The sequence below is a fragment of the Dunckerocampus dactyliophorus genome, chromosome 12 (assembly GCF_027744805.1).
Source record: "Dunckerocampus dactyliophorus isolate RoL2022-P2 chromosome 12, RoL_Ddac_1.1, whole genome shotgun sequence".
NCBI classification, from domain to species: domain Eukaryota; kingdom Metazoa; phylum Chordata; class Actinopteri; order Syngnathiformes; family Syngnathidae; genus Dunckerocampus; species Dunckerocampus dactyliophorus.
In genome coordinates this window covers 5,018,336-5,045,171 of record NC_072830.1, presented here as the reverse complement: position 1 = coordinate 5,045,171, position 26,836 = coordinate 5,018,336, and the positions used below count along the sequence as shown (strand labels likewise).

General features: G+C 41.1%; 2 protein-coding genes across 8 annotated transcripts in view; one reads left to right on the top strand and one right to left on the bottom strand.

Moving 5' to 3' along the window:
- Window positions 1-62: 62 nt before the first annotated feature.
- On the bottom strand, window positions 63-23,831 carry rcbtb2 (regulator of chromosome condensation (RCC1) and BTB (POZ) domain containing protein 2). Of its 5 annotated transcripts, none has more exons than XM_054794635.1 (12): window positions 23,690-23,831; window positions 19,952-20,089; window positions 19,500-19,650; window positions 17,234-17,400; window positions 16,998-17,156; window positions 16,819-16,926; window positions 15,782-15,924; window positions 15,518-15,708; window positions 12,695-12,821; window positions 6,169-6,308; window positions 5,360-5,490; window positions 63-2,749 (listed from the first exon to the last, which is right to left on the bottom strand). In XM_054794635.1, exons 2-12 carry the CDS (start codon window positions 20,075-20,077, stop codon window positions 2,609-2,611), a joined length of 1,584 nt encoding a protein of 527 aa, XP_054650610.1. In that variant the 5' UTR covers window positions 20,078-20,089; window positions 23,690-23,831; the 3' UTR covers window positions 63-2,608. The 5 variants fall into 5 exon arrangements, 3 of the variants coding, with proteins under 3 accessions (XP_054650610.1, XP_054650609.1, XP_054650612.1); XM_054794634.1 differs by lacking the exon at window positions 23,690-23,831 and adding an exon at window positions 21,062-21,234; XR_008573196.1 differs by lacking the exons at window positions 63-2,749; window positions 12,695-12,821; window positions 23,690-23,831 and adding an exon at window positions 21,062-21,234.
- Window positions 23,334-26,836, top strand: part of fndc3a (fibronectin type III domain containing 3A) — a 77,405-nt gene continuing 73,902 nt past the window's right edge. The window contains exons 1-2 of one of the 3 annotated variants that reach the window (XM_054794631.1): window positions 23,334-23,572; window positions 23,668-23,770. The gene's annotated coding sequence lies outside the window, so the exon portion shown is untranslated. Of the gene's footprint in view, window positions 23,771-26,836 lie in introns of all 3 variants that reach the window. The other 2 variants (XM_054794630.1, XM_054794632.1) reach the window with 2 other exon arrangements.

Genomic DNA, 26,836 nt, shown 5'->3' with positions numbered 1-26,836 from the left:
ACATAATTATTAAAATACAAATTTCAATAATGATTTGAATTAAAAATAAAATGAATTAAAGTTGAAATACTGAGGAAAAATTTTATTTTCTAAAGCTGTCACATTATGAGAAACAAAACAAAAACAAAGTTGCAACTTTTGGAAAGTTAAATTATGAGAATAAAGTCAAAATATTGTGGGAATAAAGTCATAACATTTCAAGGAAAAGAACATGTAAATGTTGGAATATTGGGAAAATTAAACAAAAAAAACTAAATTTTACAGGAATAAAGGAAAAAATAATGAGGTTAAAGTCTGAATATTACACAAAAAAACAACAACTTATATTTTACAGGAATAGATAAAACATGAAACAGCAAAAAAAAAAAAACAACAAAAAAAACAGCCCTAATTGTGAGAGAATAAAGTTGACATATTATGAGAATGAAGTCACAATATTGCAAAGAAAAAGTGGTCCTTTTTACGTGAATAAAGATGACAAAAAAACATAATTATTAAAAAAAACAACAACAACAATTAACAACAACAGAAAAAAATATGTCCCTTTCTAAAGTTGTCGTATTGTGAAAACAAAACAAAAAATTTAGTTGCAATTTATGTTGCGAAAAAGTTAAATTATGAAATGTGGGGAAAAAAAACAGCAGCAGCAATGGAAAGAGACTTAATCTCATAACATTTTCCTTTATGTGCCAAATTGCGGAGTCTTTGTCCCTATATCTATGTTGCCATTATTCCTAAATAACGGTGGCACAGGGAAAAATGCCAGCTCTCAGTCTGTGTAAAAGAGGCAATTTTCACTTCCCGCAGGACTTTTCAGTCCATGAAGTGCATGTATATTTCAAGGCATAAATAAAAGCATGGCCTCCTATTTGACAGTCCTGAACTGTGTTTATTTGTTGGTGTTGCTGTGAAATTGGAGCAGTACCGCGTTACATTTCCTCCTTTTCACATTAAAAATATGAAAACGTCAGCATGATGTTGAAGTGCTAAAAACAGAAGACACTGGATGCTGCAGACAGTAGTATTGTTATTTTGGACTGAGTGTTACATAGCTGATTTATTTCCACACAGATTACGAGATTAACATAGACACGGTGCAATGGGTATTTGTGTAGATTTTTTGGGGGGGTGGAGGGTGAGCTGGATTTGAAGTGTAACTATGTCGCATGTAGGGAAGAGATTCAATCAAATACGTCACAAAAGAGCTGTAAAGAATACAATGATAACTGTGAGACATGGGTGGCATGTGCGGCAATACATCACATACAGGAAGTGCTCATTAACGTGACTACGGGAAGGAAACATGCAGCAGGACGCACTGACTCTGGTTGTACTATAAACACCACCTTCATAGAAAGAAGGTGGCAAAGAAACGACTCAGCTTTGACCAGTAAAATAGAAAGAAAAACGAAAAGCTTGGTGTTGGGGGCGGGGGGGCAGGATAGTGCGGCAGCTCTTTTATGCGCATGATGACTAACTCCTTTAGGCTAAGTCCACACGCACACTTAAAGATCTACGTCACCATACAATAGTGTTTCAAAAACAAAAAATAGGTCACGGTGGACTTCATCTGACTTGGTTGTGAATTCTGTGAGATATTAAATCAGGGGTGTCCAAACTGCCACCCGGGGGCCATTTGCAGCCTGGAGCTGCTTTTTTATTGCCCTGCGGCACATTATAAAAATATATTTTAACAAACAAACTAAAAAAAAACAATTACCAAAAAATGGAAAAAAAACCCAGCTGTAATTTACATGACATTACAATAGCAAAGTCCTAATATTAACAACAAAAATTTGTAATCTATAGGGGGGGGAATAAAGTAAGATTATGAGGGAAAAAAATGTCATTTTTGTAGCATGGAGTTGAAATAATAAAAAAAAACCTTTTGTTTTTTAAAATTCATAGTGTGAGAGCCAAGTAAAACAATTACGGAAACAAAATCTAAATGTTGCGGAAATAGAGTCCTAATATTATGGGAATAGAGTCATAATATTATAAGAGGAAAGCTGAAACAAAATGTAAAATTATGAAAAAAAGTGGCCTAGAAAAAAAAAGTCAGCGATAATTTATATTACATTGGTTCTCAATTTTGTTCTGTCAGAAAAAACTGCATTCTAACAAGAAAAAAAAATCACAATTTTACAACAATAAACTCGTAATATTATGGTGAAAAACAATGTCGTTTTAGCGGACACCCCTGGGTTAGACACACACATAAATGATGTATGATTGTATTTTAGTATGATGTATTTTATTTTAGCAAGTATCTGTGTTTGCATTCACACCAGCAAAGCGCACTAGTTTGTTTAGAGAGTGAACACGGCTGCAAGGCGCATTTCCACCTGGCGCTACAGTCATATGATATCCCAGCCGAAATGCCCCACTTTTCAGTCACACTTCATTGGCACGGTACGCTTTGCTACCCCCACCCCGCCTCGGCCTGATTTGAACTGAAGCGCTTAGTGGAAACATGGCTGATACCGTTGTCCAAAAAGAAACGCTCACCTCAGGGACCTTCAACCTGCTAACGCCCGTCTCTGTGGTCGACAGGCTTCACTTTACTTTGCTCTGTCTTTGACTCCCAAGCTGCGGAAGAGGTAAGCGGTCAGTTTCTGAAGGCCCCGTGGCGGCTGGCTTTACTGATAAAGTTCTTGAGCAGGTCGTGGTCCATTTCTGCGAATGCCAGGGTCTGCGTGACCGATGTCAGGTGGTTGACGCAGAATTTGAAGCAGAAGTCCTCCAGGTCCTAAAAATGAAGAGGCTGTTTGGTCAACGTTTCATCTCGCTCGCACCCGATGTATTACAGAAGGTGTCAAGCGTCTTTAGCCCTGTGATACACTGCACGAATTTGACCATTCAAGGAGAAAGACGCACAACTCGGGCAGGTAAAAAATCGGCCATCGGAGCTCACATGGTGGTTGTACATCTCACAAACATAAAGACAGATGAAACACAGAAGATATACAAGACAGATATACATGCCACATGCAGTAAAGAAAGACTTTAGGGCAGCGGTGTCCTAAGTGCAACCTGGAAGACATTTGCGGCCTGTGGCTGTTTTTTGATGGGCTGGCAGCACATTCAAAAAATATAATTTTACAAGAAAACTACAACAAAAAAAACCACATGTATTGCTCTTCTCAACGAGCAGTGGGTGCTGCTATGGGAACCTCCTCCATTTAAAAGCACTCAAAAGCAGCTCCGACAAAAAGAAGCAACAGAAGAAATTTAATTTGTATTTCTAAACATATTACAGTCATCCCTTTTTTTTCGCGATTAATTGTAGTGGTTGACCGATAATCGGCTGGGCTGATAATCAGGGTCGATATTTGGAATTTTGACATATATCGGTATCATGTGGAGAACGTCCTAAGAGCAAACACACATGTCAAGCTACAGGCAGAAAACGCTCTTGAAATTGTAATAAACATCCCAGTGCTCTACATCTCACAACAACTACTAATGTTACAGTCAGCAGCAGAACGTTAAAAGCGGCAGCTTTGCCAGCTCATAGCACCTCCTGATATGTCTGTGAATCACTTGAAACAATGCTGTTGGTAACGTCAATGTGGAAACAGTCCGTGATTGTAGAAGCCTGTGTATGTGATTGTGACAAAGAGTAACAAATTCAATTCAGTCTTGCTTTGTTGCAGGGAAGTACGCCAAGATGAAGGCTGACTAGCTTTTAGCATAACATTAGCTCGCCTGCTATAAACGCGCCGCAGACTCAATGGGAGAATCTCTTGTGTGAGGAATAGTGTGATTTTGTGTGAAAGACACATGAAAAACTCTACAACTCACAACCACTAATGTTGCTGCGAGCTTTCTGGTTCTATGGTCTGAAAATGTAAATTGAAGATGAGATGCGTTGGTTTAATCCCTTGCAACAAGGCTGCTGATAATATTGATATGGAAATATTGTAGTAAGAAGTGTAGTAAGAAGCGTATGTGTGTGTGACAGAGCGTAAAATTCAGGAGAGATTTATCTCAACAAAATGTACTGATCAACATTTTTACCCCAATTTTTACACTTTTACTGCAAATGAATATCAGCTCCAAATATCGGTTATCGGTCTCCTTAACTACTAATAATCGGTATCGGTCCTGAAAAAAACCCCATATCTGTCCATCTCTAGTTAATTGGTTCCAGACACGACAGTGATGACTCAATTTCCACCAAGTAGAATTCCTTATTTATAAATGGAATATTTTTGTGGTTACACCATAGAAAACCTGTTTACGACCTCCTAAATACAGTTTTAACATATTTAGAGCCGCTAGACATGAAATACCAGCCCTCTTGTAACTTTTACACTCATATTACACAATAAAGTGGACATAGTAAGATAGAATATAAAACATATAGCATATAAAACATAAATAAGACATGATATAGACTCACACATGTTAGCAGTGGGAGAGTTCCTTGTTGATGTTCCTTTTTATAGTATTTCCTGCAGTGGCTATTGTCTCATCAATGTAACATTGCTGACACCTAGTGACCAGCGTAGAACACTACACATCATCACAGCATGTCATGGAATGGCATCTTCTGAATGCCTTATATTTTTATTTTACTTCATTTAACCATTTCTATGCTTGAAAATGCCTCATTTACGCCAAAACTACGCACATTTTGCTTAAAGCACTTTGCAAATTAAAAGTACTCAATAAAACATTTTTGTCATATTGCTGTCATAAATAAACAACTATGAAATGGGAGTGAAATTAAGTGTCTATTTTGACATGCAAGTTTCTGAACCACCGCCATGTTGACCATTCAGATTTGAGACGTATCTTGACGAGCAGCAGAGAAACATGGCCACAGATTCTGACCAATCGGAAGAGCAGGCGGCCAATAACGAGGGTGAAGGCGATGTGAATGTGTGAATGTGTCTACACCAGCTGACAGTGGGAGACTGTCATTTGATACAACACACAAAAACACATCAATAATAATAATAAACGGGAATGTTGTTTTACTGGCAGTGACCACCACTGTATATGCAGACTAGAAATTACAAGACCAGTGAGCAGTGACCAAATACCAGAAAACATGTTGCTAGTCACTTTTGAGAAAATATGTCGCCAAGACAGTTTGGAACGTCGCCAGATTTAGCGACAACAAAGTCGCCAAGTTGGCAACACTGCCACAAAACAGCATGATTTATTATTTATATAATTTGAAAAACTGAGATCAAGTGAAGCCGTGAAATTGAAAGCGTGAAGTGGCGAGGGACGACTGTATAAACACAGAATTCCAGGAGAGGACGTATAGTTATTTCCTCGACTACCTGATGGAGAGGGAAACCGGACGTACGAGGTTGCAACGAGATTACCCCGTGATTGGGCTTACCCTAGCCTCGTACTTGACAGCAGCCGAGAGCAGAGTAATGGCGTTGTCTTCTGAGATTCCCCTCTTGATGGTCTCCTGGCAGAGCCTCTTCAGCCTGCTCTCCCGGTAGAAAGTGGCCAGGTCCAGCAGGCCTGAGCAGCACCAAAACCACACCATGTTTAAAGGAAAAGTGCACTTTTTTAAAATTTTGCCCTTCAGCCACAATCCTTATGTGAGACATGAACACATACTGTATGTCTTCCTCTTTACTGCACGTAATGGGATCCACCTATGCCGCCTACAAGGACCGCCATTAAAACACCTCCAAAAAGCTCCAACAAGGTTTTGTGTTTTTTTTATCATGCTGTGAGCATATGTAGTAACAGGTACACTCATGATAGCATGTAATACTATTTTGGCCATTCTAAGCACTACCAGAACTTCGAAGTTCCTCGGTGCATTGATTTCACATAGTAATATAGAAATGAACACCTAGCGTTAACGTTTCCAAACTCAGAAATAAGAACAGCAGCAGAGGCGGCATCTAGAATATATGTAGCCTTACCTTTTGGTAGTGGTCTGAGACATCTGAGTCTGTGGTGAAGCTAGTCGCTAGCCAGTGTAGTGTGGCATTATAAGCATTACATCTAATGTTAATGTTGATCTGTTTTTAAATCTTTAGAACGCACTGAAATGAGAAAGACATATGTGTTCATGTCTCACATAAGGAATGTGGATGATGGGCAAAATTTAAAAAAAGTCCACTTTTCCTTAAAGGATTGTGTTCTCCATGTTGGTGGGTGCGAAGGAAGGAACTTTGGAGTTTTTACCAATAGCGTCTTCTGGTGGCAGGTTTATGGAGTCGGTGTAGAGGTACTCCAGAAAGGCTCGGTACACCAGGAAGGGGAACTGGTGGATTTCGATGGTGTCCTCATCCGTTTCATTTAGCAGCACACGAAAATGTTCACATCTAGAGAGGAATCATAAAAATTATGACCAACTTTCCAATTAATTCATTATGCCTGCATATAGAAAAAAATACTGATCAAATTTAAAGTGAATTTTGTTACCAAAGAAAGGATTGCAAATACATGTGGTACAGTGGAGGAAATAAGTATTTGAGCCTTTGCAGGTCTGCTCACTTACAAAGAATGAAACAATCTATAATTTCAATCATATGTACATTTTAACAGTGAGAGTTGGAATCTCAAAGAAAGTTCCAGAAAATCATATCATATGAACTGATAAAAATAAGTATTTGACCCCTACCAAGCAGCAAGTATTATGGCTCCCACAAGCCAGTTGGTCTTTAAGAAAAAAACCTCAATCCCAACTAACTATTTACATCAAATACTCCTACACCCAAACAACCAGATTCCAATGTCTCCACCATTGGCAAGACCAAAGAGCTGTCAAGGCTATTTGAGAAGAGCTATTTCAAGGGACAAGGCTGGGATGGACTACAAAGAATGGGAAAGCAACTTGGAGAAAAAAATATCAACTGTCGGTGCAGGTGTCAGGAAATAGAATAAGCACCACACCACCGCCAACCTTGGTCTGGGCCTCCATGCAAGATCTTGCCTCGTGGGGTGTCTCTGATCATGCAAACGGTGCCATCCCAGAACCATAAGGGGTGAACTGGTTAATGAAATGAGAGCAGCTGGGACCACAGTTACAAAAGAAATGCTTGCTAACAGACTTGGTTGTTATTGTTTGCCATTTAATCTTCTTCTGCTTATCTAAGTCCGGGTCGCGGGGACAGCAATCTCAGTAGGGAAGCCCAGACTTCCTGGTCCCCAGCCACCTCTTCCAGGTCCACCGGGAGGACACCAAGGCATTCCCAGGCCAGCCCTAAGATATAATCCCTTCAGTGTGTCCTAGGTCTGCCCCAGGGCCTTCTCCCGGCTGGGCATGCCTGGAACACCTCACCATGGAGGCGTCCAGGGGGCATCCAGACGAGATCCCTGAGCCACCTCAACTGGCTCCTCTCCATGTGAAGAAGCAGCGGCTCCACTCTGAGCGAGCTCATCACCCTATCTCTTAGGGTGAGTCTAGCCACCTTACGGAGGAAACTCATTTCAGCCGCTTGTATCCGTGATCTGGCTCTTTCGTTCACGACCCAAAGCTCATGACCATAGGTGAGGGCGGAAACATAGATTGTCTTCCGGCTCAGCTCTCTCTTTACCATGACGGTCCGGTACAGAGACCGCATTACTGAAGATGCTGCGTCGATCGGCCTGTCCACCTCACGCTCTTACCTTTCCTCAGTCGTGAACAAGAACCCAACATATAGGACCTACATATAAGACCTCACTCCCAACCCTTTTCCGACTGAGAACCATGGCCTCGGATTTGGAGGTGCTGAGTCTCATCCCAGAAGCTTCACACTCAGCTGCATAAACCATCCAGACCACTTCGTCTACAAATAGCAGGATCAGGAGGCCCCTAAACACCTTGGCTGCGCTTAGAAATTCTGTCCATAAAAATTATGAACAGAATTGGTGGCAAAGGGCAGCCTTGGCGAAGGTGAAAGTTAATAATAATAAATATGGTTTGATTTTATATAGCACCTTTTTACAAGGTACCCAAAGTGTGTCACAGTCAAGTGAACCCATTATTTATTCACTCCTCAGTCACACACTGGTTCTGAGCTACATCTGTCTGTTTATCTGTCTGTACACTGGAAACAGGCTCGACTTACTTCTGGCAATGAGAACGAGACTCCTGCTCTGGTTGTACAAGGACTGAATGGCACGTAGCAGCATGCCACCAATTCCGTACTCACGGAGCATGTTGTGGATTGAAATCCCGCAATGCATGTAGGTCCCCTTGCTCAAGAAGGCACATGTAAGGGCCTGCCCGAAGTTCGCCATTGACCACCTGGATGACTAAGAGGAGCCTGGAAGAAGGTCAACTCCCTGTGTTTGGAGAGCCAAGAACACAGAGCACAACCTAAAGAACACCATCCCCACTGTCACGCATGGTGGTGGCAACATCATGCTTTGGGGGTGCTTTTCAGTCAAGGGGACGGGACAATTCCATCGCATTGAGGGAAGGCTGGAATTATGGACCATCAACTCCTTCCCTCAGTGAAAGAGCTGAAGATGGGTCAAGGATGGGGGTTTGCCAAAGTAATGAAAGATTGGCTGAAGAGGAGGCACAGAAGGCCAATCTCCAGACCTAAAACCAATTGAAAATCTTTGGAGGGAGCAAAAAAATCGGGTTGCCAAGCAACAATCCTCGGAAGCCTAAAAATTTGGAGGCTGTCTGCAGGGAGGAGTGGGCCAACACCCCTGCCCAAAACCGTCTGATATCTGTGCTGGCTAATAATGGCTTTTCCACAAAATATTAATTTGCTGTTTGGCAAGGGTGTCATGTGATTTTCTGGAATTGTCTTTGAGAATCCGGCTCTCACTGTTAGAATGTACATATGATTCACATTATAGATCGTTGCATTCATTGTAAGAGGGAAAACCTGCAGAATCAGCAAGGGGTCAAATACTTATTTGCTTTATTAAAATATATACTTGATTTTATGAACAGTAACACTGACTGACTTTTGATGAATACTGTGGTTAATTAGTAGTATACAGTACATCCATACTGCACCCTTTTGTAATATTGTGGTTTCCTTATTTACCGACATGACACCATACTATTACATGCAAAGAATAATAAGTACATTGTTAAATTAAAACCTGTCTGACCATTGTGCCATTCCAACCTGAGCATGGTTAACCTTTTTATAAAAGGTCATTAGGTTGTGTACCTAATATTGTGGCCAGTGAGCGCTTGTCTTTACAGTTCATGGCTGAACAAACACGGGGACTTCCTTCTCTTTCATGCAGCTCAAACAGATCTTAGAACATGTGACTCTGGCACTGCAGGTGTTTTGGAAGCTCTGTGTATCCGTGCGTGAGGCCGCCGCCACCGTAGACAGTCTGGCTCCTTCCGACTGACGCCGCAAACGAGCGAGGCGTCGGAATGCACATGCATCGGTGTCAAGAACGCAGTTATAAAAAGACAAAAGTGGAAACAATATGTCTGTCTTCGCTTCCCCCTTTGACACCAACAGGAAAGGCCGTCGCGCAGATCGCGTTTCTTCGCTGCTGGCCTGAACCACAGCACTTCATGCTGGGAAACTACTTTGTTCACTTTTAAATAGCAAACAACAAGCAACTCTTAAGATCAGGGTTGTCTCACTGGGGTCTGCATACTGAAAAATCAAAAGGATGCGGGGGCCGCTCTGACACAGTGAAACTCTGGTATTTGTTAGTAATCCAAAATGTACAAAACCTGAAGCAATTTTATTAAAAATAATGTATATCCAAGTCATCGGTTCCAGACCCCCAAAAATATGAAGAGAAAATACTGGTGAAGGGTAAACCGATGCGACCGAATATGCGGTTTGACAAGCGACAGCTACCTCGGTAGAAGCCTCCTGGATGAATAAAAATCAGCCATAAGTCGTGAGATGAATGGATTGGATGACGCCGATGAATGGATCAGGTATCACAAGACTATCAACCACTTGACAGTTCGTCTCTTAAATGACCAGTGACTGAAGATGAGGATGGGTGTAAACAGTAGTAGCGCATACATTATAGCCATCTAACTCATGTAATTTATTATGTATTGTGTAAAACTAAGACAGGAACATCAAATTAAAAGCACTAAATGGATACAGAGCCACCATTCACCAGTACAAGCCTGGACTTTGAGTTTGAGATAAGATTACGCTGGGCGCAACGATTCCTTGAATAATCGAGTACCTCAATTACAAAAAATAACAGGATTTTTTTGTGACTTGAGGAATCGCTTACGTCACCAACGCACTTACATCACCCACGCAGAGGACGAAGAATGAAGCTTATGGCACGGGAAGATTGAAGAGGCGAGAGAATGCGAAAAGGCAACGCAAGGAATGAAGGAAAACAAACTCATGGATCGGAACTTCAGGACAAGATTACAGGTATGTAGGATATAAATTCACTTTACCTATCTGCAGATGATATTTCATTCAAAACTGATGGTGTGAAATATGTTAATTTTGCCTGAAAGTTTCTTGCCCGGCAGTTAGGGACCCCTGCCTTATAGCATGCTTGGGGATATGATGTGCTCTTTTACACATGTGAAAATACTGGAAGAATGTCACTTTTATGCAATTGGCTTCTTTATTTTATAATGTAACATTAACATCTAAATCAAGAAATGTAACCGTAGAATCGTATTGTATCGAATCCTATTATTTGTACACAATATCAAATTGTTCTGTTCTTAAAATATATCTAGCGCCGTCAATCGATTCAAAATATTTAATCGTGATTAATCACATGTTGTCCATAGTTAACTCGCAATCACAGATCGAAAGACGTTCTTAATAATAAGGGATGTAAATCTCTTTGTGTTAAACGATTCAATACGCATCTCGATACATGGGTTAAGATACAATTAAAAAATATATTTTTAAAATGATCGGATACAGGACCGCACGGTGGCCAAGTGGTTAGCATGTTGGCCACAAAGTCGGGAGATCCGGAAGACCTGGGTTTGAATCTCCGCTTCTGCGTGCGTGGGTTTTCTCCAGGTACTCCGGTTTCCTCCCACATTCCAAAAATGACTCAAAAATTGTCCATAGGTATGAATGCGAGAGTATGAATGATTGTTTGTCTATATGTGCCCGGCTAGTGACCAGTCCAGGGTCCGCCTCTCGCCCAAAGTCAGGCTCCAGCATACCCCCGCGACCCTAATTAGGATCAGCGGCATAGAAAATGGATATAGATGGATACAGTGTACAAACGGTACGATTCAATACATTGGCAAATGGTCTTTTGCGATCTCTTGGATGAGTCGTCGCTACGCGGGTCATTTTGTTTGGCTGGCCACTCCTCGGAAGGTTCCCTACTGTTCCGTGTTTCGCCATTTGTGGATAATGTTCTCACTGTGGTTCGCTGGAGTCCCAAAGCTTTACAAACGGCTTTACACCCTTTTCCACACTGATAGATCTCAATTAATCTCAGTTATGTTTTAACACAAGGGCAATTACAGTAGTTTTTCACACAGGGCCATGCAGGTTTGGATTTTTTTTCCTCCCTTAATAATAAAAATTTTAATTTAAAAACTGCATTTTTTTTGTTCAGCTGTGTTGTCATTGACTAATATTGAAAATTGTTTGATGATCTGGAACATTTAACATGCAAAAAAAAAAAAAAAAAGACATCAGGAAGGGGGCAAACACTTTTTCACACCACTGTATGTACAAGTATATGTATGTGTATCCCGCCTGTCGCCCGAAGTCAGCTGGGATAGGCTCCAGCATGCCCCCGCGACCCTAATGAGGATGAAGCGGTATAGAAAATGGATGGATGGATGTATATAGATATTTCGTAGGGCGATACTTTGTGTTATTAGTAGTTATCAGTATCAGCATTTTGTTCGGTTTACATTGTGACTTTTGGCTCTAATTTTTTCCCCATTTTTGCTTTTTTTGGTTAATTTTATTTCTGCAATGTGCTGCGGGCCGATAAAAAGCCACTGGGGCTGTCTTAGATCTTTGTTTGCTGTCCATTTCAGTTGAAGCCATCACATCTTACATCAGGGGTGTCAAACTCGTGCCATGGAGGGCCGAGACACTGCAGGTTTTCTTTCCAGCCAGTCACTAAAGCAGGTGATTTTAATGATCAACACCTTCAGTTTGAGGGAAGGAGCTCATCAATTAAATCACCTGCTGAAGAAACTGATTGGAGAGAAAACCTGCAGCGTCTCGGCCCTCCAGGGCAGGAGTTTGACACATGTCTTACATGTTAAACCAAACAGAATGGCACACAACATGGACAGAAGTATTGGGACACAAGGCATTATAACACCAAGTGTGGCCAGGGGGGGCATTTTCAACCCACAGCTCATTTTTAAAATTGGCCATAAGCACTAAACACTAAAATGAATTGATTAGTAATGATATATATTAGATGTGACACTAATGTGCTTTGTCACCTGTAAAGCCAAGATGTGGATGATTTGTTCAGATAGCCTAGCATGTATTGACCTACACTGGATTGCTTTTAGCATCTTCCATGCACAAAATGAATCAGTGGCCTCCATCCTTTAATTTTGAGATAGACACTTTATTCACTTCAAAGAGAAATTCCCATATATTCACACATACAACCCTCGCTGGAAACGTTTGCACGCTCCCAATGTACGGGAATCAACTCTTTCAGTTATTTATTCCGATGTCTACAAAACTCATCCAAGCATGCCTTTGGGGGGCTTAAGTCCAACCCCTGACTGATTCATTGATCGAGTGGTGTGTGTTCACTAACTTTCAGTGTCCGCAAACGCACTGATGTTGTGTACCTTATTTTTAGCAGGGCTTTGTGAACATGGATACACTTTCCATCCACTAAGAACTTCAGGTCGGAGATTTCAGGGCTGTCAAACTCTTTCTTCAAAGACTGGGCTACCGTCAGGTAATCATCGTTATCTGCAGCACAAAGGATACCAGTATTAAAAACAATACTCCTTAATCAAGGGCTTAATTATAGGTTTTTAAAACCCTGGAAACAGTCATACAGCAACGAATACCGACAATAAAGCCTGTGACATGTTGGTGCATCTTGAGTATGACTTCAGTCAGAAGGTATGAGCAGGAAACAGACTTTCCTGTTTATTTCTTCAAATGCTTCCAGGAACTCGTCGCAATGTCACAGAAAGGAGCCTGTCTGCACGACACAACAATGAATAAATAAACGACTTTCTGGCATTACTGTGATGGTTTAAGTTGGAGCTTGGTACCTTTTATACAAGCGCCACATCACAACAAGTTCAAGTGAACTATTTTGAAGTTGCATATACTGTCGTGCTTCAGTGTCTCCTACAGGACTGTAATCCATTTGTGGTGGTGGGTTGTGGGGGGTGGGGCTTGTAGATGACATCATCTAATTTGCATAAGTGACACATGTTATTTTTATGGATGCAGTGGGAGATAGAGTAAAAAACATGAGCATGTTTCTACATTTTTCCTAACTGATACCACATTTTAGATTAATATGTTTAGCAAAATCTGTTTTAAATGTAAAGATGGACGCAATGACTCAAAACGGGGATGAAATCAATTGCTGTAATTCCACACAAATATTTAAAACATATTTAACTTAACGACATTAACACCATCAAAATATTAGGTATATTATAATTATTTGATGAGGACCTAACGTATGTTATTTCAAAGCACAAGAAAATAATCATTTGTGAAAAAGGAAAGAGAAGGTTTACACACATTCACATTTACACACATTTACATTTAGGTTTACACCATTTAGGTTTACACCATTGTACGTTTATTTCTAACATGATTTCACTTCACCACTTCAAATGTGCGTCACCTTTTTGCCATGTCTCCAAAAGGTGCGTACGCAGCTACAAAGATGTCATAGCGGTGCGCACACTCTCACGTCAAGTTGTGTTTTTATAGGTAACATACTTTGCATGGAAAACGACTTACGCAACTTTTCGGCCCCATTTTGTGCGTACGTAAGCTTCATACGTGAGGGCCCTGGTTTTTTTATGAGGTGTATTACGCAGCAGGGCTACGATGCCATCTACTGTATAGAGTCGGAACGGCAAGCTACATTCACAGTCCCAGACATATTTATTCATGGTGGGCCACCACAAATATCTGAATGTATGGGAAACACTGTACTTAACCCTTTACTCCTAATCAAAATTGTTGTTTTTGAGTTGAAAAGTTGCAAGAATGTACATTTTCACTGTTGAATGTTAAGGACATTTTAAAGAAAGCTTCAAAATGGAAAAAGAAGAAATGGGAGTTATACAAAAAATGTTTTTGAGTAAGCAATTTAGACCAAAGGTCAAAAAACCCTGAAACCGCCCTAAAATATAAATAAAATGTAGAAAAATGGAGTGAGCAATGAGTAGTAATGTCATTCCTGTTAATGTGGTGAAAAATAGGCTTGGGTATGCTTGATGCCAGTGTTTCCAGGAGGCTAGTGGGAATGTTGCTCCCGGTGGTGAAGATGGCTTTACAGAGGGTATCCACTGTCTGGAAATGATGTCCATTTTTGTGAACTTCATTTGCCATCCATCCACAAATGTTCTCCATTGGATTTAGATGAGGGGAACATGCACGACGGTCCAAAGGAGTGCGTATATTCCTCTGGAAGAAGTCCTTTGTGAAGTGCGGCATCAGTCATGAGGTATGCCCTCTGGAACATCTCCACATAGCTGGCTGCCGTTTGACGCCCCTGCACAACTTGCAGCTCCAATGTTCCATTGAAGGATCATGATGGCGCCCCCTCCACTGTGCCATGTTGAAAACATCTCAGGTGGGATCTTTTTGCCATGCCAGTAATGTTGGAAGCCATCAAGGACGTCAAGGGAGAATAAAACTTTCTTCCACCTTTCAATGTCCCACGGTTGGTGGTCTCCTGCAATTTCCAAAGGCCCAATTTTATGGCATTGAAGGACATTAGTCCTTTGAAGACCTTTTTTGTTCTTAAAAGCCTCCTCTTGCACTGCACTCGTCACCAGTAACAACCTTCATTTGGGCCGAGAATGGTCCCGTGTCTTGGCGGCCCCAATGGGATCCTCAGGTTAAGGGCCATTGAGATTTTTTTTGGATCTACCACTTTTCTGTTGCATTTTGCATTATGAAGCTCGACTTAGAACCTCCTTAAGATCCAACACTTCAATGTGTAAATTATAGCCATTTTTCAACTGCTCTTAAAATTTGGACCAGAATGCAGTATTGCTAAAGGACCAAAAAAGGTATGGCCATGTCCTGCACAACTCTGAACTGTGGTAATGAGGCGCGCACTGACGCAAACAAGGTGTCCTGGCAGGCCCACTGACGTTATAATAAACGTAATGTGTATATTAACACAAATTTTTTGTATTAGAAGGTCTGACTAAAATGACTGATCTGAGATTGGCATGGCGACAGCAGTGATGCTATTCGAACCGTTATCAAGCCAAATAGTATTGATGGTCTGGTAATTCGCAGAACATTTTGTATAGGGGTGAGGTATTGGTGCAGATAACCGTGCATAGCCGTCAATTCAAGCATATCAAGAACGCTTCTATTCCATCTAATTTTCCACTATGACGGTGACACTTCTGTGTGGCACTTTCCTTTTTACCCCGCCCCCATGGCACGCTTACCTACGGTGAGGAGGTGCCACGTGACGGCCGGCGTGGCAAAGCAAGCGAAGACGTCGTCAGTACAGCTGAAATGCGTGAGGTGGGGGTTGGTGACCGACTGACCTCGACACTGACCCCACATCAGAACCTGCCCGCTCTGTGTCTTGGCGGCGGATGTGTGGCTTGTGTGACACGCCGCCACCTCGATGATCCTGCAGGAACAGGAGAGGACAGACAATATCAACACGCTGCAGAAGGCGACGGGGTTTGAGTGGGAACACGAACCTCTCTTTGTCGGTGTTTATCATGGTGGGTAGAGATACATTGCTCTTATTGCCTGTCCCCAACTGCCCGTAAGAGTTGGCTCCCCAGGCAAAAACAAAGCCCTCGTCCGTGAGCGCCAGCGTGTGAGCATATCCGCAAGCGACCTGGGTGTGGAGGCAGTGGTGTGAGTTTTCGTTGATGTGGTTAACAACTGTGGCGCTCTTACGTGCTACACTAAACAGAGGAGGAGGTTTGCACCGTCACCTATTGTCACCAAAATCTCTCCCCCAAAGATTGTCTCATTCCACGAGAAATCATTTTAGTAGCATAGAGTTGAACATTTTTTCACCTGTATCAGAAAGCTGGGCTGCATATATATATATATATATATATATATATATATATATATATACACACACACACACACACACACACACACACACACACACACACACACAGTATATAGAAGAAGTAGATCCCCCAGCACACCATCCGTAGTCTCATTAGGAGCATGCCCCGACGTTGTCAGGCATGTGTACAAGCACGTGGGGGCCACACAAACTACTGAGAATCATTTTGAGTTGCTACAATGACATTTTAGTCAAATGGACCAGTGTGCTGCATCATTTTTTCACTTTCATTTTTGGGGTGTCTTTGATTTCCCCCCTCTATAGGGTGATCATTTTCATTTCTATCAAATTATGTGGCATCATTTTGTTACTAATACATCACCCACTTATTATCAGGAAAGATATTCAAGGTCATTTTTCCCCCAGTTTAGATCTGATGTGTTTTCAAAGTGTTCCTCTAATTTTTTTGAGCAGTGTATATATATTGTGGCCATTCATGCAAAAAGGTTGGACACCCCTGACCTATTGGTATGAAGGATGGTCTTCCCAAGCCACGCCCAGGAAACCACAACAACAACCCTATTGTGACCACCCACCAGGGTCATAAATAAAGCAACTCCCCACTTCAAAATCTGGAATTGAAGGAGCCTTTTAGATTAAACAAAAAAGAAGAGTCCAGTTGCCCCCTCTCAATCTATACAGACATACCTGGACTATGCTGACACCCTGGAGAGCTGCAATCCTGCAGGGAGTCTGCTGGTTCCCAGTGTTGCCCAAGCCCAACTGTCCATTACAGTTGTAGCCCCAACCGTAAATCTGCGACAGAAAGCAGATCTTCAGTATGGCTTTCAGGTGAGGAACACAGTAGTGAGCTAAACAAGCGTTACCTCCCCAGTGTCCAGCACAGCCATGGAGCAAAGCTGACCACAGGCGATGTTGACCACCACTTTGTTTTGCAGGCAGAAGCTCACCCGGCGGGGTGTCGGCTGGTTGGCAGTGGACCCCGATCCCACCTGGCCTGAGTTGTTGTAGCCCCATGCATAGACCTGAAGGCCGGGATGACACGTTCGCAGGTCAAACATGTGACAACGGAGAGGAGGGAGGAGATGGGAAGCCGCGTTACTTCTCCTTCTGTTGTGAGGGCGATGGTGTGGTGGGAGCCGCAGGCCACCTCGGTCACCCTCTTGTTCAGGAGGTTGGTGGAGACCAGGGCGGGGGTCAGCCCGTGGATGGTGGTCCCGTTGCCCAGCTGACTGTAGCCATTGTGGCCCCATGCGTACACTTCTCCATCTATCAAGCAGAACGCTTCATTAAGGACACGTCAATAAATGGTAGCTTTATTGTTTTAATGTATCAAAGATCTATCTATGAAATCTATCCTCCCTTGTTTGCTCCACTTTTCAGAGAAGAGGCTTTTTGCTTTTGAACTTGCGTCTTTTCATGGCACCGTGAAGGAACCCTCCTTTCCTCATGGACATGATTGTTCGATCGAATTTGGCTTTTGTTTGACCATGTATTGTTAAAAATAAGCATCACATGACTGTACATCACTGTATGCATATTCATCAAAGAGTATGACAATTCTTAGGACAATTATGATGCTTAAAATGCATGTCTTTCAAACCTCTGATACAAACAAAACTGACTTGTTTGATACGAAAGTGACACACAACATGAATTATATGATGCTAGGTCACCTGACATTCTTGTGTCAATACACAAACCGTAACATAATGCTATAACAGCTATTTTTTGTTGCTATATCAGTGAACAAAATGCCTCCTAGCAATTTGATACCTGGTGTCAATTAATGTTACTTCACTGACGCTTTTAACAGCTTTTACCCACAGGTCATCAGACTTCTCAAAGAAGCACTCACACACGCCGCACGCAACACAGGCACACACTCAAAGCACTTTATTATTTATTGATTTATTTATTTGTATTAATGTCTCTTCTGTTGTTGTTGCTTACTTTATTGGTATTTATGTTTCTGATGTTCTTATTCATTTTCTTGTGTTTTTCTTTCTTTCTTTTTCTGGGAGAATGAACAGAACAAGAATTTTCATCGCAAATTAAATGCATAGCAGAACTACCTGTTTTACTGTGCATATGACAATAAAACGCTTGAATCTTTATTGTACTAATTATGGAACGTCAAGATAACACTCGTGCAGGGGTAAACCAAAGGGGAAGAGAAGCATTTTAGATGGAGAAATGCTGGTTTAAGTTGCGTTTATGTTCCTATGGGAGTGGAGAGAGGCGGACAATTTTTGTACTTGCACCTGTCTTTTGGTTTTGTATATTTTTTCTTATTTATGCTGTTTTTTATTTTTGTGAACCATCCATCCATCCATGCCGCTTATCCTCACTACCATTATTAACATTCCAAATGGTTACTCAGGGCCCAAACAGTACACTTAAGAGAACAAAACAAAACAATGTGGTCATAGTGTCAAGTTGGAATGTCAGGGGGACATGGAAACTGTCCAAACTAAAACAAGTACTGAATAGGATAAAGTATCTCAAATGTAAGGTAGTCTTTTGACAGGAAACACACCTGCTGGCCTCAGAAATACAATGTGTAATCAAGAGATGGCCAGGCCAGGTGCACCACGCCCCATCTAAAAACACATACAAGGGGGGTTCTAACACTTATTCATAGATCTGTGCCATTTAGGGTGACGAATACTATCCAAGATACACTTGGGAGGTACATTATTGTATCAGGGGAAGTAGTAACACAAAAGATAAACCTTACAAATGTATATGGTCCAAATGAAGATAATCCATCATTTTATGAAATGAGGTGTATTATGAGGTGCCCACACTTTTTATCCTTGGGACAGATTTGGTTTCATTTGACTCCCATAACAACCACATACTTTTGTTACACAGTACTGTCATCCTACTATATTATGGTTTACTCATGAATATCTAATAAATGTAAGTCTACTATGCCTACCACTTGACAGAGGACAGCGCTGCACAAAGGCAGGCTTCGCTACACATCTTAAAATGGAGCCCCGCCAACTATTTGTTGGTCAGCTACAGACGTGGGAGCTGATCATTTAGTTTTTCATCAGCTACTATGCTAACACAGCATTATGTTGCTGTTGACATGTGAGTGCAATATAATGTGTAATGTCTGCAGCATCGCATAGCTATGCTAGTGTTACCAGCGTTTGTGCTCTCCTGTCCCACTCCTTCGTGTTACGTTACTGTATTTGATATATGGCATCTATTACGTTGGACAAGAGCTACAGTGTATCTAGAAAAAGTGGATAAAGTACACAACAGTGCTCCTTGGAGACACGGCGCATTACGTCACAATTCCCTCATATTGGCATGAGAATTCTCATGCACGCCTAGCATTTATCATATTTTACCCGAGGTAGCGACAACCACATGCGGTCCAGTTCCATAGCTTAGGGACACAATCTTCTTCCCACAGAGGACATCAATCCTGCGCGGCTCGATGGTGCTTTGCAGGTCTCCCAGGCCTAAACAGCTGCTGCAATTGGTGCCGAGGCCAAAGACCTGCAAAGATTAAAAAAAAAAAAAGAAAGCATGGCATTATACAGGAGATAAGATGAAGACAGTCAGTCATTTAACCACGCAACAAGCAACAATCAAGTGAAAACAATACTGTGTGTTCCAACAAACAAGTGACCGAGGCGAGGCGTTCACTCTACCCTGACCCAGGATAAAAATGGAGCTTGCTCTGGAATTAGGCCTATATGGCTAAAGATAGCGCCATCCTATCTGCTTATCCCCGCGCATGCTGCCTGGATCAAGACTTCCTGCATTTTCCAGCTTGAGATGACTCAGTGATCGTTACCTCGTCGTTAACCGTGACATAGAGGGCTTCGTTCGCACCGCTTCCGAAAACACAAGCCTGCCGGATGAGCCCAAGTTCCTCAGGGGGGAGGAGAGCAAACACTGGCCACTTCCCAATGTCCAGCATGCCACTCGTTCTCTGGGGGTAAAAAAAAACAACAAAAAAACACACTCAGAATACAGACAATATGTTCATTTCAAGTTGTCCGGACTACTTTGAAACAGATGTGTATTTCTGTTGTTCTTGTAAAAACGTGGAATTCCCAATCACAAGATTTAAAAGGTTGTACAGATACTCATAGATTTAAAAAAAGATATAAATGCAGAAAAAGCTCAATACGTACTTGAAATTTAAACTGGATGTTTATGACCTTGTAAAAGTTTATTTGTATGTATTATTATTATTATTATTGTATTTTTTTGGTTTTGTTTTGGTGTTGATAGTGTAGGCTTATTGAACGTTAACTGTATGCGATGCCGGACCATCTTGTCTTTTATTGTTTGTTTGTTCAAGTAGTGGGCAGGCAAATGTAAGAATTGTTTTCTTCTTACTGCTCCTTTCCAATGATGAAGGTATTGATCTGAAAATGTAACGTGCAATTATGTACAGATTATGCTGTCCGCCTTCATGCAAGGCACAAAAATAAACGAATCAATTAATGAATTTCTGCTAAATCTTGATTGCACTGTAGGTTTTCAATAGAGTTTTATCAATAATCCTTACGCACGAAAGACCTACAAATGGCAAACACATGTCAAATTGAGATTCACAAACATGTACTGAGAAACGTTAAACTTTGTGTCTGTTTAATAGTTTACTTTGGGGGAATAAAACACTCCTGTAACAAAACGTATTAACTTGTAATACGTCACTGATAATCAGGTAAAAACTTGGGTGATTTCATCAGGTTCCTCAGAAAGTCATACAAGTTTAATTCTTTCGTTTTTACACTACATGCGCCACTTGACTCCAGTAATGATGCACTTTCCCAGAATTTAGGATTTACAGCCATCCCATTGCCGATTAGCTTCAAGTGCTAAGCTAAAAGCAAACCGAAGTGTTTGTATGATAAATAGCATGAAGTGATGTCGCCGGTTGTTCACACGTTACCTTGCTGTGACACAAGATAGTATTTTGATTTCGTCAGCGACGTCGTATCCAGGTGGGCCACGGGCAGTAAATTATCGGTCAAAGCCGGACTTACTATGATGACATGTTAGCATCTCACATCCACTGTTAGCTTGGTTAGCACTGGTGCATAGAGGCAGTGAGTATACTTCTACTTCCTGCTTCCAAGTGACGGTGCGTTAAAAGACATCACGAGATTACAGGCAGTACTTGTTCACCCTTTGAACCCGTCTATAGTTGCACCTATTTGAATCAATTTTATAACCACAGACTGGACAAAACAAATATCGTCAAGGTCACTTTACTCAAAACAAAAACGACTGTTTCTATTTTCTTATTTTTCTTAACTCTCCTATTTTGCTTTGTTTGTTTTATATTTTCAAGTGATTACGTTTATTAGGACACTTTTGCTGAGATGCTGGAAGCGTGAATTTCTCTTGGAGATAAATAAGGTATCTACCTATAGTCACACATAAACACATACTGTACCTCTATAATCGCAATTTAAACTGTCATCAAAACTTCCCTAATACATTGTACTCTTGAACTGCACCTTGGTTTTGAAGTGCTGCTTTGACATGTATTTCTTAATAAGCTCCAGCAGAGGCCGCTACAAACTCAAGATGGTCTCAAGATGAGCCCCATAACAGGGCTACATTTTCTGCTTTTTACATATAAAAACAATATCAGTCAATAAATTTCTACTATTTTGGTGTATATTGTGTATATACAGTACATAACTGTTATTATTATTCATAGTGATGATAATAATAATAATAATAATAATAGTAATAGTAATTCAGTACATGGTAACAGGAATGTTGATGGTTTAGGTTATTGAGAACATGCTCAGCAAAGTTACATTGAAGCGCATCACATGTCGAAGCGGAATTTAGTTCTACCCCTTCTCCATGTCTCATCAATTACTCATAGTTTGTTCTCTTCCTATGATCTTACATGCTTGTCTACTTGGGAACGTAAAGAATTAGAAATGTGTAACAGTAGAGTTTGTAACCTGAGTTTGCATATAACTTAGTCATTAATGAAAAGAATACATCATGTAAATAAGGGAAAGACAGAGAAACACTGTATAATGAACAAATAAATACAAAATACTGTATATGATGCGGATTTTAAAGGAAAAGTGACTTTTTTGGGGAAATTTTGCCCATCATCTACAATCCCTATTTGAGACATGAACACGCATGTCTTTCTCTTTTCTGTGCATTCTAAAGATATAAAAACAAGTAAAAAAAGAGGCAGCTAAGAATGCATGTAATGGGACGCACATATTCTGCCTAAAAAGCCTTCTGAAAAATCCAGCAAAAACCACCAAAAACACTCCATTTACATATTGTGACCTACAGCACCATTATTATTATTATTATTGTTATAAACATTGTTACGCCCAAGAACTACGTTACTGGCGTAGTGACACCTTGCCACACCACACTGGCTAGCTACTAGCCGGCTAGTGACTAGCTTCACCACACACTCACTCACAATGCCTCAGGCCACTCGTGAAAAGTAACGCTACATATTGGAGCTGCTGCCACTGCTGCTGTGTTTGTGTTTTTGAGGTTTGAAAAGTTAACGCTAGGTGTAGCGTTCCTTTCTATGTTGCTATGTGAAATCAATGCACCCAGGAAGGGAGTTGCGCTAATGCTTCAAATGAGCAAAATACTGTAAGTATTACATGGTATCATGAACATACCTGTTACTACATTCTGGACAGAAAACCATAAAACCTTGTTGGAGCTTTTTGGGGGTGTTTTAATAGAGGGCTCTCTAGATTAGGTGTGTCCCATTACATGCAGGAATTAGCTGCCTCTTTTTTAAATCTTGAAAAGGCACAGAAAAGAGAACGGCATGTTTGTGGTCATTTGCCACCATTTTGAAGGGCTTTTCAGTAAATAAAACGAGTCAATATTTCAAATGTTGCTATCATTTAAATGTAAAGAGGAACAGAAACTGACAATGACGAGGGCATACCTATGAATGTGCACCATACTGAAGTTTATTCATAAGCCACTTTAGTTTCAGTGATACTGGCTGGGATTCCCGGGTGCGTCACAGTTTTTTTTCTTTTATGACACGTCAACAATAAGATCCTCCTAAATAAAAGGTACGGCGGAAATGTCCTTCAATATGTTTTGATTACCAAGTGTAGTGGGTATTAATACTACTAATGTTATTTCAATGTATTATCACGTCAATTGACAAACGCGCTTTCTTGATCAATTTAAGCTTCGCCTTGATTTGCCCTCGTGCGCATGCGCAAAGTCTGCCTGTAAAGCGATGGCGAAATTCCTTCTTTTTAAGCAAGAAGGACCAGGAGGCTTGGAAGCTAAGTTATCTCGATAAAGCTGACCATTAGGTGAGCATTGGCGCGTTTTTCCAGCAGCAGTACAGTTTGGAGGCACGCTTGACGGGAGATCAGCAGAGAAACCCAAAACATAAAAGCACATCTTGGTCCGGCTAACTGTTAGCAAGGTAGCGTCAGGGCGCTAGCGTTAGTTAGCATGATAGCTCGTTTGTTTTGTGTTGGTCGGAGAAGCTAGCGGAGTTGCTGTTGTTGTTCTTCTCAGGGCTGCACAAAAAGGAGCTGACCTGTGGACGGCTGAAGATTTCAAGGAGGGGAGTGAAGAGGAAACACGCTGGTGTTCATCGGTGTCGTCCGGGCTGCCTTGAGTGAGTAACATTAGCTGCTTGTTTTGACATGACACACACTTCCGTCATCAATCATTTCAAAACACACCGTGGGGAAATGTTCAGTGACATCAGTGACATCTTCAGATGGGTTTGATCCACCTGCTAAAGGCGCCGCACTGTACAGCAGTCCGCTAATTTTAATAATTTTTATTATTACAGTATATGACACCTGTAGCTGGAGTAAACACTAGCCTGGCTGCAAAGCTAAGCCAGCTAACGTAGCAAATAGTCTGCTTTCATGTTCTATTCAAGGCAACGCTTCATCGTGTGGATGTACTGTGAATGCCTCTTATTTAAGCTTTCTCGATGCTCTGTCTTGCACCTGAAAGACAGGCGCTGCTGCACTCAAACATGATGCCCAGTCAAGCACATGTTCATTTCCTAGTGTTATTTTGCTTAGGAGTGATTTTATTGCACACGCACGGCCTGTTTCCACCCTAATTTTGCAAATGTAGTAAATGGATAATTGCTCAAATAGTGTGCATAGAATTCCTAGTTGTTGGCGTGCACGCTGCAGCATCAGGCACGTGAAGATGTGGACATTGCAGCTGGATAGTGGCCTCCGTCTTTGAATGTATGGCTTTCAGATACCACCTTGAACATTTCGGCTATCCACCAATCCCCGGGTGGCCGAGCTCACATGGACCTTCCCGTCAGAGCCAGTTCATTGACCATCACATTTGTAAACGGACTGTGTTGTCTCAGCTTAAGGCAGGGCGGGGCCAAAGCTAACAGATAAGCCAGATCACTGCAAGGTTTTAGGAGCACAGGCGCTGGACTGTAATTAGGTTCAAGGACACATGATACATCTCTCTTTCTCTGCCGTTTTGCTGGTGTTTTTTTTCATTTTGAACATTTCACGTTATCTGAGCTTGCTGAGGCACACTGGTGTTTGTAGTTTGTATAAAACCTGTACAGGTTGTTTTCATTCTGCATTTCTTTGTTGCTATTTTTCCCACAAAGTTTGTACGATATATGCTCATCCTCCTTGCAATATGTATCTAGTAAGAACGCAGCCCAATTTTTTTGTCTTTGGAAACAATTTTCCCAATGTTTACATACTTAAAAAAAAATAGTGGCGGGCTGCCGCAAATAAATTTTGACCAACACAAACCAAAATACTTAACTGCGTAACGAAGAGGAAAAAACATGTATGACGCATTTATGTAGAAATTTATTTTACAAAATTAAGGATGGGGTGGCTTAGTGGTTAGGCCACAGTCAGGAGATCCAGGTTGCTATCTGCGTTGGAACATCTCTCTGTGGTGTTTGCTTGTTCTCTCTGTGCGTGCATGGTTTTTCTCCGGGTACTTTGGCTTTCTCCCACATTCCAAAAATATGTATGTCAGGTTAATTGGAGACTCTAAATTGTTCATAGGCGTGAATGTGAGTATGACTTTTTGAATACTGGCAACCAGTCCAGGGTGTACCCTGCCTCTCGCACAAAGTCAGCTGGGACAGGCTCCAGCTTACCCGTGACCCTAATAAGGTATAGAAAATGGATGGATAGAAAATTCAAGATCAAGAACAGACATTTAATTTGGACAGGCACACAGAACAACAGGCTGAATAGGTGTCCGGCTTGTTAAAACATTGATAGCATGAAGAACATGCCTGAGAGACCAAATAGGCTAAATTAACATAACAAGTTGGCAAGTTCAACAGGCAACTTACTGCTAAGCAAGTTCACCAAGCTCCCAATCTCATTCCACATCACTGAATCCATTGAATTCTTCACAAGCCCAGAGTGCCTTATTATGGCTGTTAACAGTAATGTTCACTCATTGGTTCATGTCAAGTTATGTTCACACTGCAGGTCAATTCTGATTTTTTTTTGCTCATATGTGATCTGTATCTGATTTTTTTTTTCTTTTATGTCAGTCTAAACAGCACAATTCCGATATTTAAAAAAAAAAAAAAAAAAATCCAACTCAAGCCTCATTCGTATGTAGACATACAGACATTTGTACTTCCGTAAACACATGGAAATGCGTGTGACGTTGTGCTTTTGCGCATGCACGTCTCTTCCTGGATGCTTTGCGTTCACAACATCACAAGTTGCATTTTTTGGCAATATGAACGACCACATAGAAGATCGGATTTGAACAAAAAACGTGATGTGTGTGTGTGTGTGTGTGTGTGTGTGTGTATATATTAGGGCTGTCAAAGTTAACGCGTTAACAAAAGCATCCTTTTAACTGCACTATTTTTTTTTTTGACGCGTGAATAACTTGCGCACGTCTTGTTTGACCCCCAGCCCTCACTGTAGTTTGATTGAAGCACTAGCCACAAGCAGGAAGAATTATAGAGCAGAAATGGAGAAACAAAAGGGTATTTTGATTGGTAAATTTAGCTTCAAAGCCCTGGCAGATGGCTCTTGCAACAAGACCAAAGTTATTTGTATCTCCTGTCGCTGTGATTTGAGTTTTCACGCATTACATCGCCTGCCAGAGACTGGAGCAATGCAGGTATTGTTTTATTGTCATATACAGTGGTACCTTGGCATACGAGTGTCCCAACTAACAAATGTTTTTTTTAGATGTGAGTTGTCTCTCCGCTGACTTTTGCTTTGAACTGCAAGCTAAAATTTGGGTTACGAGCTGCTATTTGGGCTGTCAATGTGAAGTTGAGTGGCTGCAAATAGCATTAGAAGTGCTAGCATCAGCATCGAACTAGCTAGGGAAAGATTTTCCACATGTCAGTAAACCATACGTACATTATAGCGATCTGATTTATCTTATTTATTATGTATTGGGTAAAACTATGACATGAACAACATCAAATTAAACGGGCAAAAAGAATACATAAATTCAAATTGCCAAGTTTTATTTATATATACACTTCTGATCAAAATCTTAAGACCATTTGAAAAATTGCTAGAATTTGCATTTTGCACATTTAATGAGGTTTTAAGTAGAGTTACAATATGCAAAAACAAGAAGGGGGAGTGAGACAAAAAGCATTTTGAAAAAGTAATTTATTTAAAACAACAATTAAGCAGAAATAGGCTGTTTATCAGCAGATCAAAAGTTTAAGACCATCGCT